This window comes from Anopheles arabiensis, chromosome 2 (genome assembly GCF_016920715.1).
Source record: "Anopheles arabiensis isolate DONGOLA chromosome 2, AaraD3, whole genome shotgun sequence".
NCBI classification, from domain to species: Eukaryota; Metazoa; Arthropoda; class Insecta; order Diptera; family Culicidae; genus Anopheles; species Anopheles arabiensis.
This window is the reverse complement of record NC_053517.1, coordinates 31,025,831-31,041,225: the sequence shown is the minus strand read 5'-3', so window position 1 is coordinate 31,041,225 and position 15,395 is coordinate 31,025,831. Positions and strand designations below refer to the sequence as shown.

The window sequence follows — 15,395 nt, the reverse complement described above, 5'->3', positions numbered from 1 at the left end:
GGTGAGTGGATTGAAATATGACCGTTTCCGATTGGTGCAGCACATACACAATTATGCTCTCTGGCAGCACTTCTTGGTGGAGCGATAGTATTGCAATTTGCAAGGCCGTCCAGTAACCCGTTCTGAGCGATCCCTACGCAGTGTGTCACTTACCCCTGGAGTGTACATTCTCTTCCGGGGGGAACCAAAATGCCGGGATTTTCGAACGCACCTCTATAGCTCTCAAACCATCAGTTGCATCCTGAGGAACTGATCGTGATCGTGGAAGTGCTGGTAAATCCCCATTTGCGATCCATTTGTGTGGGACAGCTTAAATGCGCATCCATTTGCTGCCGAGCGCGTGTGATTACAATCGGATGGCGCGTTGGTGGTTGGTGGGACAGAGGGTGAGAATAATATTTACATTTGATTGCATAAAAATCATCGGACTTTTAATTCCTCGCGGTGCGATCGTCACCCGCGGCTGGACGGCCGTTTCGCTGTAGGGAAAGGGCTGCACGGTGTGTCACGACACGGTCACGGTTGGGCAGGAACGGAACGCACGGTTCGGTAATTAATTTCGGCACCGCACCTACCTGCAACCGTGTTGACTGTGTTGACAGTGCGTAAAGCACTTTGAGCTGGTAGAACATTCGAATCGGGGGGGAGGTCAAGTTTTCCGGGTCGCCCGATAACGCTACCGGTGTGGCTCGCAAACGAGCTAAATGCGTGAAGACGTATGCGAAAAGGTTTATTTTTTGTTGTAAACTGCTGGATAGGAATAATGAAACATTTCAACGGAAATAGAACATATGAGCTAGTTATCTAGCAAACGGTACGAATAGTCGGTTCGGATACGCTCCAGAAAGTTCCATGGTTCGAACACTTTACTAAAGTTTATTAAACATTATCCAACTTTTCCTCTTTTTAAACGGACAATCGTTTGATCATGGTTGGAAGCATTCTAGAAATATCTCAATAACTTTTTGATCTAATAATGCAATAAAAAAGGTACAGCCACAGTGCGTCATGAATCTTTGGACACTGCAACCTCCCTTAGTTCCATCCTAACCCTGTCCCCGTGCGCTTTATCGGACCGTTCCCTACCGAAAAGGAAACGAAAGGGCAACCTTGGCCGTGCTGCTGCCTCCACGCACTCTCCGTCTGGGTAGCTCTGTTTTCCACCGCACCCGGTACCCCTACCATCCAGCCCCAAACACTCGCCAGGGGGTTCGCTCGCAATAATCCAACGATCGCACCGCGGCTGACGGTTATTCGCTATCGAGCACTCGACCAGTACGGAGCTCTCGCCGTGTGTGCCTGCGTGCCTTTGTGTGTGTGTGTGTATGTGTGGTGTGAATTTATGCCCCTTAACCGGCGGTCCGAGTCAGCGTGTGAAGCGTTTAGCGCGTTTGCCTGCCGTCCGACGGGACTTTCCACGACGCATCCGCATTGAAAATAATATACAGGCGCATGTGCGCTCGCTCTGCTGTCCAGAGCGCGGTGGCTCAACGGAACGGTGACTTGCGCGCTGCACAGACGACGAACCAGCGGATGGAATTCGTAGAATATCACTTCGTGATTGTCATCTGCCTCTAGCCAAACGGTCGCTGCGTTTAGCGGATAAACATTAGCCGGTCGTTCGAGCGATAGAGAGAGAGAGAGACCGAGAAAGAGGGGAAAATAGAAGCGAGCGTGGTGCCACCGTTTGACGACACAAGGAAGCGTCAGCATTAGAAGAGCAGGGTGGAGATAGAAAACAGCATCACCCCTGCGAGCCCTGTGTTCATGTGAGTGAATTTAAATGAGCCGTAAGGAAGTGGAGTTGACCGATCGATTGTAGACGACGAACCCGAATGATGTGCAAATGTTTGCTTGTGTGCGTGTATGTGTGTATGTGTGTTTCTGTGTGTATGTGTGACTAGGAACATGCGGTGATCTTCTCTTCGCAACGTCGATATTCGACCGGCTCGATCAGGTGTGATCAGGTGTCAGCTACCCAACCACGACGTTACGAACTATAAACCATACAGTGGACATCTTCTTCCCCCGAGACGAAATCTGCTGCATTATAACACTCTCAAATCATTCACACTCGCCGGTTAGCGATCGCGCAAGATGTTTAATGTCGATCTTCACACTGGGGTGTGATGTTGTCCTCATGCGTATAAACCTCCTTGCTGGACAATTAATACGAGCCTTTTGCACGTGCGTTGCGACACCGAACGCGTTTTTGCATTGGGACTAAATTATTCGCAAAATCGCTGAAACCGAACTGCGATAAACATTCTGCACAAGGCGAAAGTGTTCAACGGGTGATCTACTGCGCTTTAACTCATGGCTCCATCTGGAAGTATCTTTTTCCGGCGCTTAATTAGGGCGTACGAAACAAAAAAACCAGAGAAACTATTAACAGACAAAGCCACAAACAAATATTGCCGCACTAATCAGGCCACTTATCACCGAGCTGCGTGAATAAAGCTCGTCTCGTGTGTCGTCGTGTCTTAAGCGTCACAACATTTCAAGGTTAGCACGGAGTTGAGCGTTTCTTTATTTCCCTCTATCTGTGCTTCCTGTCCGTGACCACAAGGTGCTCGCCGAAAAGTGAACCGGCTGCTTATACACCTTCAACGCACTAGGTGTCGTAATTTTAAGGACAACTTCTTGGTGCCACGATCTTGCCCGATCTCCATACGCACGGGTATTACAACCTTGCGCGTCCTGTACGCAACCGAGCGGTAGAAGGCCGTTGAGACATATTTTACGACAAAACTAAACCACCCATTAAAACCCGTACCCGTCGGCAAGGTTTGCAAGCCGACCCACTCTTTTAAGCTGCACTTAAAATGTTTCGCTGCTGGTACTTTTGTTAGGTAATTAGGTCGTTATGTAAACAGACGAGAACAGTAATGGAAGAACAATTGCTACCGACCGCGGGTTCACCATTGCATCATCTGATTTCGGAAACAAAGTTAGTCGGTCGGCTCGTCGGTTTCGGAAATCAAACGGCTCAGTTGAGATACATCTACAATCGTTCGTTTTGCTTTCCCAGCTGATTATAACACTGCTAGATCTGTGCGTAAAAAAAACGTGTGCGTGTGGGATTATCATTTTCCGCCCGTCGTCGACCCGGCGGGGTCGGGAAAATTGTTAACAATTCATCGTAGTAGCGGCTTGCTCGTTCGCTCCATGACTGGCAGAAGCGATCGGGGCCGCGGGAGAAGGTCAATTAAGCTCACGGGTGCACTTGTGTGTGTGCGTGTGTTCATTACAATTCTAATTACGATCACTGCAGTGCAGTGAGATTTTGTGTTTGTTCTATTGTAAGATTAACCCTTGATGTGCGTGCTGCGTATAATACGCTCGTGCGTATCATGCGGTGATGTTTTCGAGTGACCTAATGCTTTGGGGGGTAACATTTTAGCATGGTAGAAAATTTTATTTAGACACATAAAACGCACCCCGTGAGTGGTTCACCAGACTGCTTTGGATTATGCTGAACAATATGACGTGGGCTAGACCCGTTGGCAATGTCATCGAACCTGCACCAAACACAGACACCAAACAGGGTTCTGGGTGTGTGTTTTCGCATAAATGCCAACATAAAATTTGAGAAAAAACGTAAAGAAAAAACAATTCTAAGCTTCCTTCTAACGCTCGGGTAAACCAGTTTGACCGGTGCCGATGCGAGACGCTCAATACACGTGCTGTCGCAAACAAACCCACTTATTGGTTAGGAGTGTGGTCCCATCAAACGCATGTCACGCAGTCCGCTACGTCGACGATCGTCAGTTCCTTTCTGGTTCCTTCCGGAACGCCCGGAACGTACAGGTGGTTTGAGAATCGAATAGAACGATTTTTTTTGGTTTTCGCTCATTGTATGAAGAAGCAACCAAAGGTTTCATTGGGGCAGCTTGCGTCGCTGGCCTGCGTGTTTGCATATTTAATTAAGTTTTTGCTCACCGGTGTGCGCAAGTTCAAGTACGCCTGAAGCTGACGATGGTGACGATCGCCATTTCTTGGGGGCTATCGGTAGAAAACCTCGAACGTACGACCGTTTTGGAGTTTGGCTTTACATACGATTAACCTTTTAGCCTTCCGCTGTTGTCACCACGACGGTTTCATTAGGGTAAATCGTTTTCCTACCAAAACGGGCCCCATTAAAAATGCCCATTGCGAGTCTTTGGTTCTAAAGTCTAACCCTTAGCGGACCGATACGTGTGGTGTGTGTCCTTCACACCATCGAAGATACCGCTCGAGGTCAGCGTGTATCCGCCTGGCGCAGGACGGTGTAATCAACTTAAATTGTCTACCGCTCCCATCCCGACGGACAGCGGGGATCGTTGCACCTTTTGTCGTGCTGAAATGCAATCCATCAGCTTATCACGGTCATCACAGGGACGGAAAGTGAAAGGACTCGAATTCTTCACCGCACCGAGACCGGTCGTAAAGCCGAAGGGAAGCGCTCAATGTTCAATCCTTTACAATTGTCTTTTACAAGCCCCTTCGCGGTGACCTTCGCGAGCGCAAGTCGGTTCGGGACGACCGTCGGTGTCGTCATCAGCCGCCGCCACCTGTGGGCAATGTTTTCGGCACGCGGCACACAATTTGTATCCGGAGCAGTTGTAAAACTTCACGATCCATAACTCCGCGTGTGCCTCGTGCCACATGGCCTGGTGATGGTGTAATGATTTATTTCCCCCTTCTGCTTTTACGCGCCTTTTCCCCAGCGCTTTCGTTGGAGCCAACTGCGAGCATTACCGATGGCATTGGCTCGCAATTGACTTTCCTGTCTCTCGGTCGCAGTGCGTAGATAACACTAACGAACTTTGCGCTGTTTTTTTCTTGCAGACACCAAAAACTAACGTACTCCAAACACACACACACGAGCACCACCGGCAATCGCATCCACAATGGCCGATCATAATGAAAACTTTGCCCCGAGTGCGGAGCACCTGAAAGCGCAGCAGCCGAGCGGTGACGGGGCGACGAAACCGGACCAACCGCCCCAGCCCACCGAAACAGCCAGTGTCAGTTCCTCCTCGAGGGATACGAAGCGAGAGGCCAGCTGGCCGTCGGTGCTGTTCTACATCCATCTCAACATTCTCGGCGTGTACGGAATTTTCGTTTTATTTTCTCACACCTCACTGATAACGTGTGTCTTCAGTAAGTGTAGCGCCGCAGGCGCGAAACCTCAAAAGCAGATCCATTTTCGGTAGCGTTAATTTAATAATTTGCTTTCTTTTTTCTCTGCCAGCATTCTTGCTCACATTGTTCGGCATCTTGGGCGTTACGGCCGGGGCCCACCGTCTATGGGCGCATAGGACGTACGAGGCCACGGCCCTGCTGCGCTTCACGCTGATGATCTGCCAAACACTTGCCGGACAGGTAACGCTTCCGAACGCTTCGGCAAACGATCTGCACTGCTCGACTGCTCGAAAAGCTGCCTTCAAAAGCTCGAACGCAAAGCTCATTGTGTGTGTGTGTGTTTTCTTCTCTTTTCTCGTCTCGCTTGCCAGGGCTCAATCTACGACTGGGTGCGCATGCACCGGCTGCACCACGAAAAGTTCCGCACCGTCGACGATCCGTACTACAGCGACAAGGACTTTATGCACGCGCAGGTATTCGCCAACATACGCAAGCTAAGCCCGCGGCAGGAGCAGCTGCTGGCCGCCGTTGACATGAGCGATCTCGAGGCGGACGGTATTGTGATGTTCCAGCGCCGCTTCTACTGGGCGATGTATCTGGTGCTGTTCGTGCTGCTGCCAATCAATGCCCCGCTCGAGTACTGGGGCGACACCGTGCAGGCGGCCATCTTTGTCGCGTTCTCGCTCCGCTACCTGGTCGTGCTGAACGTGGCCTGGCTCATCAATTCGGCTCACTTTGTCTGGGGTCTAGACAAAAACCACAAGCAGTCGGACTCGAACATGGTGTTCTTGGTGACGAAGAGCTACTGGCTGCAGTACCACTACCTGCTACCGTTCGACTACCAGAGCGGCGAGTTCGGCAACTACGGTAAGTGGTCGTGTTGCTTCGATCGGTCAGGGTTTTTTTTTTTCTACCGATGTTATCCCTTCTTTTGGAACCACTTTCAGGATCGGGCTGCACCACCGCATTCATTCGCATCTTCGCCGCGATCGGGCAGGCGACCAAGCTGCAAACCATCACGACGGAGGCAGTGAAGCGGGGGCTCACGATGGCGGTGGACAGTGGCAGACCGATCGTGGAGTGTCTGAAGCAGGCGGGAGCCGAGGAGATGTGCAATCTGAAGCGCGAACACTACCTCGAAACGGAGCGACTGCACTAGCGACCACTTCCCGCCCCCGCTCTTATTGGTCTTCTGGGGCGCCAGAGTACGGGCGTTGACCACTGTTACAGTTTTTGCTAAGCTTGTCTCTACTGTCTCCCGCTTGTCCGCAAAAACGGTCGGTTGATGAATAATTTATTTGCTAGGAGAAGAATGGGGGGGGGCGTTTACTCCACATTTCTTCTCTTCCTCTCTCCGCTTCTTCGGCCTGCGCGACATTTGTACCGTTTCCGCTTGGTCCTGATCCGCGCGTGCTCAAGGTTCAGTGTGACGCCGTTTGATGATGAAAATGCATATATACCACCAGAGCTATGGTTGCAATTCGCACACACTGGCTGATCGAGGTGCGTGGAAAACAAAAAGCGTACCGGAAACGGGGTCCCCGGGCACAGACAAACGTTAGATGATCTTTTTTTTTTTTTTGTTTTTCGGAGGGTGACTTTATAGTTGTGAAATAAAACAAAACCAAATTGAGCTGGTGCTGCTAGAAGAAACAGATAATATTGTTTTATTTTTATGTGAATGTCAAACACTTAGCGAATAGGTTGTGCATTTGTGTTTTGTTTTTTTTTTCTAAAACTTCATAGATGTTGTTATTTTGTAGCAAAGGTTCTTCACATTTCATTACGCATCATTACGAAATCAAATAAAACTCGCTCAAACGATGTTCTCCTTTCATCCACTGAACACACATTTTTCCTCGCCTTTCTATTTGCGATGCTGCAAACCGAATATGCGTGGGAAAACGATCAAAAGTAGTAAAAACAGTGATAAAAATCTAGCCACTAACAGGCCGTCTAACATTTATGTGTGAGACATACAAAATGGCACATTGTTGGTAGGTTGTATTCGCAACAAATACTTTCATACTTTACCCCTTGAATTTTCGTGCCTTGTTTTGTTTACACTTCTTTACGTGATTATACAACAATTCGAAACACACCAAAATGGCTGCTAGTGTGAAACCCACTTTTAGCAAGTACAGATGCACAGTAATGTTGCCCAAGGTGATCCGGTAAAACTGCTTGTTTGGAACGCACATTCTGCGGCTCGGAATAGTTCCTAACCCAAGCCGATGTCTTACTCCGTTTGAATAGTATCGTAAAATTCTGTGACTCAAAAAAAGAAGGAAACTCATAAATTGTGTATCTCACGCCGACTGCCGCTACACTTACTCATAATGGATGATTTTGCGGTACGCGTAGAACGATGGCATTTGCAGTGCAATCATCTGCTCGATTCCTGTTAGCTCTATTTCCGTGATCTGTTCAAATTGAATGAGGATAGGTATTACTTTCTTTTTCTTCTTTTGCGCATGTAAAACTTTATCACACCCCTCGGATACGTACGTTACAGTTTTGCTGCTCGTCTAGACTTTGCATCGCCTTGCGCACACTTCCCACATTGCCAATCAGTACATATTTCGTGGTAAGTACGCGGTGCAACGCATGTTCGTGGGATAGCGAGTATAGTGAACTGTTCTGCACCATCCGTCGCATAATCTCGTTCATCACTGGATCGTATCGTTTCTATGCGGTTGAACCAAAAGAAAAAGCACAAACTATCAAACGAGCGAAACGTTTCACGCGTGACAACGCTGTTCGAAAGTTTTGCCCCCCCTGCGCTAGTCGTGTGCCCATTCAACGGTTTAATCGTTTGGACAGATTGCTCTAGTGCGAATTGGGTACGCAATACACACAGTCAGCTGACCGTGAACACTCGACATGATGCTTGATCGTTGATCACGTCATTTGATCACGTGTGTCAAACCAAATTTTGGGTGTAATATACAAACAGACGTTTAATCATGCGGAGTTGGTATGCAGGGTTCATATTACTGATGTGCTCTTTGGAGAGCACCCTTGACTCTGATCCGACTCCAGCTATTGTAAGTCCGATTCCGACTCCGGCAGAATCCGAACCACTAGTTCCGCCCGGAGTCAGAGTCGTTCGGAATCGTTCGATATCGTTCGGTGTCGTTGGAAGTCGTTCGGAATCGGAGTCGTTCGGAGTCGTATGGAATCGTTCGGAGTCGTTCGGAGTCACCCGAAGTCGTATGGTGTCAGAGTCGTATGGAGTAGTTCGGAGTCGACCGGAGTCGGAGTCACTCGGAGTCGTCCAGAGTCCATCAGAGTCGACCGGAATCTGAGTCGATTGGAGTCAACAGAAGCCGGCCGGTGCAATGTGCTAGTGATCAGGCATTTCATTCCGTTGTGTTTTTATTTTATCTTTCACTGCCGCTCGACTCCGGACGACTTCGACTCCAACTGAATCCGGACGAATCGGAACGACACCGACTCCGGCCGACTTCGAGCGACTCCGGACGACTCCGGGCGATTTCGAACGACTCTGGATAATGCTGGGCGGACCACAACTTCCGGAGTCGATTCCGAAATTAACGGAGTCGGATTGGAGCCGACTCCGGTTTTTAGCCATCTTTACCTGTCACTGATTCATATAATTTATATAACCGGCTTCGTTTACATATTAAGTCAATTTTCGTCACTATCATTAAAAAGAAAACTAAATTAAAAAAAGAAAGAAAATTACATAAAGCAATTAGTCAGCTCTTGAACTAAACTCTGCAACTGTTTTTCGGTCAAGACCTGCCTGTACCACTTAGTGGGCATGGCTTTCAGTGACTTTCTACTGACTTTCTACACATAGCAGGATAGTCAGTCCTACGCATATGAGCACGGTCTGTTCGTGGCTTGAACCCATGACGGGCATGTTGTTAAGTCGAACTAAACTACTGGTGAATTAATAACTGAGTATAGTCGGCATTAGGCCAAATTACCAGGCGAAAATGCATTGCTATAGTAACTCGATCGACATAATAAGAAGCGTTGTCACCAAACGGTCATTAACTGCCGTATTCAAGGATAAACAAATAGGTATATAAAAGAAATACACTCTGCCGCAAACAAACAAAAATAATATAAAAACTGGTAATAGAAGGGTAAAATTAAGTAACCAAATTGAACAAAACAAACAAACAGAACAAAAACAAATTCAAAAAAAAATTATCACAAATAATGCTTTTTATAAACGGTTATTCGTACAATGACTAAACCGTTTGAAACACGTTTGCCAAGGAATTGGTCTGTTTGTGGACTATAAACAATTCACATCACCAAATGTATCTTAAGTATCTGTTGACCTCAGTAAAACCGTTCTAACACTCTTACAGGTACATTTAATTTAGTTTTTCGAAACTTAATTGGTTTGTACGAAGAATCGTAAAAAGCAATTCTCGCTATCCGCAATCACACCATCTGAAAAAAAACAGCCCAAACACAGCGCTACTAGAAGCCGAAAAAACGGAAACATTTTGGAGAAACCATTACTTCACTCCCAACGAAACCATTTTGACCTTCTAGCTCGATCTAAGAGTAGGCACTAAATTTCCGGTATGGAAATGTTACGACAAAAAAACCGGTTATGCACACCCCATTATCTGCAAGCAGCCCATACGTACCTGGATAACAGTTTCGTCCGCTGTATTGTTGCCTACGAAACCGATCTGATACTGTCCTGCCGAAAGCACCGTTTGCAGATCAAGATCCACGCTCGCGTCCACCGAGAGCAGCGAGGCAATCTTCGTCAGGTAGGAGCAGTAGATGATTGCGGACATGTAAAGCGCTACCAGGATGATGACCATGCTGGACGATGAATTTGGACGTATGATACTGCCCTGCTGCGCTAAAACACCCACCATCCAGATAACCGTGTCGATAAACGAAACCGGACGGGATTGGTTGCGGTCGCTGCGGTAAGAGTTGCCCGTGCGTAATGCCAACAGCAGGGAGAGACATAACAACAGTCCCAGCAGTGCGAACGGGAGCAGGACGATACTTAAAATTTGCGACGATTGCTCATGATAGCTTAGATGGGCGTAGTGAATGTACATGGTGAGACTGCAGTGGGAAAGGATGTTTGGCAAAGTATTGGAAACAAATTAACAGCAGCCCGTATAACACATCTGGAGCAAACTTACTGCTCGTGAAACAGTGGTAGCGAGTACGAGTACCAGCCCTGCAAGCGCTGGTTGAAGCGGTTGGTGGTGATTAGTTGGAAGTGAAGATCCACCTTGTGGCGACCACTGCCAATCCGGTACGTCCTTATCCTGGTGCTGGCAGGGGGAAGAGTCACCGATAAACCGATGCTTTAGCATCTGCCTGCCACCTGAACTCACAGATGCACCGGGGCTCACCTTGCATTGCGAAACATTGGTATGCTTTGGGCTACGTAGGTCGAGTTAATGTGATGTGGCGCGCTGCGGTGCACCATGGTCGTGATGGTAGCTTGTCCGAAGAAGTCGTTCCGTTGCTCTGGGGCAAGCCCACGGTAAAGTATCATTCGTCCCTCGGCGCTCGTCTCTGTGATTGTGAATGAGTAACTCCTGCGATTATCGCTAGCTTTCAATCGATTAAGTGTGGCGATCATCAATCAGATCAAACAATTTCACTTTCAACCTGCAATTACGGTCGTCCGCCAACGCTGGGCAGCCTATAGTGGCGCCTCCCCGACATAGAGGTCAACAAACCGCCAAATGGTGTCACCAAGTGTAGGACGCACCAGTTCCTACCCTTGTGCAATCGCCGAACGGTTTTGTTTATTTTCTTTAGCTCGCTTGAGTTATGGCCGAAATGAATGTCGAGTACACATCGCGCTTATCCTAATGCTAAACCTCTCTATTCATCTTCTCACTCTTTCAAGCGAAAGTTTTACGAGACATTCACCGCCACCACTACCAGCACCGAATAATCTATTCCTTTCATTCGGGGCGCGGCTGAATTATGTCCAGTAGTGATGGGAAAGGTTCCAACAAAAAGTGTCGTTAATAGGAACGGCTTTTTGGAACGATCATTGCTTTGAATGTATGAACAACATTTGGAGCGAAATTCAAAACCTGATGTCTGGAGTATCGTTCATAGGAATTTTAAATCTTTAGCAATTCTGAATCGGAGCTGTTCCACCCGATTCGTAAAAAAGCCCATCACTAATGTCTACCGCAAGTACCGCAGAATCGCCGTACTCTTTACCACCTGGAGTAGAGGGAGTACACAGTTAAGGCACAAACAAATGCCCCGAGTACACGCCAGCACTCACCATTAGAGCTGTTCGGCCGGTTGTGCAATGGCGAAGAATACGCGACGCGTAAAAACGCTTTTAGCCACAGGCACATCGCGCATCGCGATTGTCCTTTGTTGAACTTTGCCGCCGAAGAGTTCAGTGGGTCGCGGGGTGGGCCCCGGTTTTGGCATCAGTCTGCACCGAAACGAAGCGGTGTTCCTCGAGGCACTGGCTAATAAAAAAAAAATTGTCCGCTTCGCGCAAGCCTGGTACACTGTGCGTAGAGCATTCATTACGCCTGCTGTATGGGAGGGAGGGACCTCATTTTTTGGTCGGAGAAGACGCTCGGTACCATATTACGTCAGGCGCGTCAGTTACTACATCTAATGAGATGCTCACTACTGGTTTAAACAGGACACCAGTGGTGGCCATAAAAAAACAACCACGACCCAGCGTAGGGCTGTTGGGGGTTTTGAAATTTTTAAATCCCTACACCCAAGCTCAACTCGTTACAAGTTGGCCATAAACAAAATGTCGGCCCTGTGTGCAGCGCAGGTGCCCAAAAACCTAAATCTAACGCTGCGGGCATTGCTGGCGGTGGATCTTCCGCCTCATAATGTGTTACAAAACCTACGCCCATGCTAAAGAGTTGTTGTTCCTTTTTTTTTCTCCGGCTCTTACGCACACAGCCAGTGCGAACGCACCAACACACATTCGTTCAACAATGGAAAGACAATTCAAACGGCCGTTCGATCGACGGTTGCACGATCGTACCCCTACCGGCTCACCTTCATGCAAGTTAGCTACGCGGCCACACTAATTCCCTCGGCCCCGATTAGCCACGCAATGATGCAGGCGGAGTTTGGTCGGACAATTCGGTCGCTCTTAAACTTAGCGCAAGCAGTTTTGGAGAGTTTTACGCAGCACCTACCAGATACCTACCGAGCAGCTCGATCGCAACATCGATCGTTTTCATGCGCGTGTGAAGCCGGTACAGCTGCCACACCGCCACCCACCCGGCAGCGGTCGTGTGGCCGGGCAGCGTCAGTATTGCCGAAGTTCGAGTCGCTGCTTCCGGGTGCTTCAGCATTTGCATGCGCCGCACAAACCGCTCCAGTGGCATCATATTCCGCTCAAGGTGAATTCGGTCGTCAAAGGGAACGGTATTGGCAGTGGGAGCCACGATCACAGCGTACGCGTGTGAGTCCGCTCGTATCGGTAGCTGCTGAAGGGCACGCCAAACGCTTTTCTTATGCGAGGCCCGAAACACAAACAGCCACCGATAGAACTCAACAAAGTTTGACTCCTGCGCGATCTGGAAAGTGTGCGTGAAGGGCAAAGACGTGGAAGGGAAAGGGAAAAGTGGAGCGTTATTGGTGTATACTATCTCGCCCCCCCCCCCGCCTTGTTTGGCCTGTACGTGCGCGGGGAAATCCATTAATCCATCACAAACAGACGGATACACGTACCTGTTCGATAAATGTGTCCAGCTCGGCGTTGAACGGCGATGATGGATTCATCACGATCGGGACGATAATAGCCAGCCGGTGCGTCACCGGTGGAAGCCGCCTCACCTCCCGCAGTCGACGCTGGACGGACACCCGTATGCCAGCGTCGTTCAGCCGAGCAAACAGCTGCCGGGCAAACGTTGGCCGGTTAGCTGTTGGGGGGTGGTGTGGATTGAGATAGCAACGAATCATTTATTTTCTCCCGCAAGAACGGTTGAAAGAAGCATTTATCATTAGCAAGCAGTTGGAGCGTTTTTTTTTGTAATTGATGTGACGTACCGAAGAACTCGAAACTGTCCAGCAGGACCACGTGTGAACAGTCCATGTACGCGATCAGTTGCGTCCAAAATTCGACACGCGTTTCGTGCGACGCGATCGGCTGCCGATGGGTGTGCCGGCCGTCGCGATCGCCACCGGGCCGAGACGGGCCGGACTGCGTGTGTGGTGTGAAAATTAGCATCGGGAGTAGCAAGGGTACAATAAACGCCAAAGCTTTGCGCATCATTTGCCGCGATGGATGGCTACGAATTAAATAAAACAAAACGTTGAGCTCTTATCATCGCACGGTGCTAGAGTGTGAGGGGTTTGCATAAAACAGGGAAAGGGGAGGGGGGACGGTTTTCGTAGAGTTCATACTCGCAGCTACATCTCACTAATCCAGAGCGCTGATGATGGAATGGTGGAAAATTACCACATCCTTCCCCAGGCGTTCTTGAACAGGGAAAATTGAAGGAAATTTTCGTGAACAAATTTTATTGGTGTGTTCAATGTGACATCTAGCTTTTTTTTATTGAGACATAATTATTATTTTAAAACTTTTACTTACTGTGAACTATTATTTCAACAATTCAACTTCCAGCTTCGTTTGCTAAGAAAAAAGTTAAAAACACAACAATAAGTAAGCGTCATCTAAAATATTTTAGAGGAATCTAATGATGGTGTACTTACCAATCCAATTGCTTTTTAATAAATTAATCCTTGTAATGGTTGTGAATGGTCGAGATGAATCAGCAACGAACTATTTAGTAAGAATATTGCAGGTTGATATTTTTGATCTGTAGCATAAGAAAAGTGGAGGCTCCTTGTAACACTATAATATGAAGATTCGTATTTCGCGCTATAGATGTGTGTACTAGAGCAATAATTAAAATCATTGTCACGACTTACCGAGCATATATGCAATATTAAGATTACTTTATTAGCAATATTTTGATAAACAATTTCAGAACTGAAATAAAGTAATCGAAACATTCAGTTAAAAAGCATTGAAAGTATTTCTACCAATCTTCGTCCTTGGAACATATTTATCTAAGCTTGCTTCTTATAAATATTCAAACGAATGTCTGATGCCTTTTGCACAATTTATTTGTATTGCTTCAATTGGGAAACTGAAAAAAAGAAATGTTTGCAAAAAACACGCTAACTAAAAATAGGACCACACAAACAAAAGAGATTTCGATAGACTGCTGACGACAGATATTTTATCATTCATTCATTCGACAAATCTTCTGCAAAAAAAGACCCTCATCTATAATTAAATGAATAATAATTTGCTTTAAGATGTGTAAAAACACATGTTAACAAATACCATAAAATGTTTAAATTACAGCTTCAATCATAACAAAAACGCATGTTCAATCAACACCGCTGTGCCAACGGCTCTTTCACAAGATGCAAATAATTATAATTAATACTATCCTCAAGTCGATCGAGTTCATATGCAAACGATATACCAATTTTGGTTGGTCTAGCCTTCTCGATGAATCCACCGTGTAGGCAACACAAGTTCAGTCAATGATCATGTTGACATATATTTAAATGACCATAAACCATACCCAAATTTCAAAACGGCTCCAAAGCCCTTAAAGCAGGTTTTAATACCCAAACCTAAAACCACAACAGACATAAACTGCAATGCATTGAAACTGACGCTAGCCGATCGACGACGATTAGATCGCGCGGTGCTAATCATAAACGTTCGCTGGAGCGATCTTTGCTACGCGCAGGTTCGCACGAGGGACACCTTTCACCGAGAGCAACTCTGCACGCATCCAGCTGCTCCAAGTCCTACCTTCAGGCTTTACCACGAGTGTGTCCATATTCCCATAGTCCGATATACGTAACCGGACGGACATATGTCTAATAGGCGGAAGCGCTAACTATGCCTCGCTTGTATTCGTTTTGCCGTACCAACCTTGAGTTTTTGGCAAGCGTTAACTAAAGCTATCGTAAAGTTGAATCCAATATCGCTGTCGGGTGGGTTAGTCGTTAGTGGCAACATCGGTAAACACAACCGCTTACCGCTCACGGCTGTTGCTAACGAATCTGGCCCGCGTACGATCTGTCTCGTCGATTTCCGCCATTTGAAAGTCAAAACAGTTGTGGCGCTGCTGTGGCGATATATTTTGCAAATTATTTGACATATTTTTGCAGAACATTTGAACAATAACTTCAGACGTATGGATGCATTAGAAAAATGCATTTGAAAAAAGTTTTTATTTCATTATTTGCATTAAGCGACGAAC

General features: G+C 47.3%; 1 protein-coding gene across 1 annotated transcript; it reads left to right on the top strand.

The window, feature by feature from the left end:
* Positions 1-1,240: 1,240 nt before the first annotated feature.
* Positions 1,241-6,784, top strand: LOC120895602 (acyl-CoA Delta(11) desaturase). Its single transcript, XM_040299106.1, has 5 exons — positions 1,241-1,769; positions 4,831-5,145; positions 5,237-5,367; positions 5,499-5,994; positions 6,075-6,784. The coding sequence occupies exons 2-5, from the start codon at positions 4,893-4,895 to the stop codon at positions 6,284-6,286; spliced, it is 1,092 nt and encodes a 363-aa protein (XP_040155040.1). The 5' UTR covers positions 1,241-1,769; positions 4,831-4,892; the 3' UTR covers positions 6,287-6,784.
* The last annotated feature ends 8,611 nt before the right edge of the window (positions 6,785-15,395 follow it).

What these genes read in the sequence shown, in the direction of transcription:
- LOC120895602 (XM_040299106.1), top strand. Translation starts at nt 4,893, where the DNA reads ATGGCCGATCATAATGAAAACTTTGCCCCGAGTGCGGAGCACCTGAAA. An exon ending in ACTGATAACGTGTGTCTTCA is followed by an intron (nt 5,146 to 5,236) that starts GTAAGTGTAGCG and finishes TTTCTCTGCCAG; the next exon opens with CATTCTTGCTCACATTGTTC. An exon ending in CGGCGAGTTCGGCAACTACG is followed by an intron (nt 5,995 to 6,074) that starts GTAAGTGGTCGT and finishes AACCACTTTCAG; the next exon opens with GATCGGGCTGCACCACCGCA.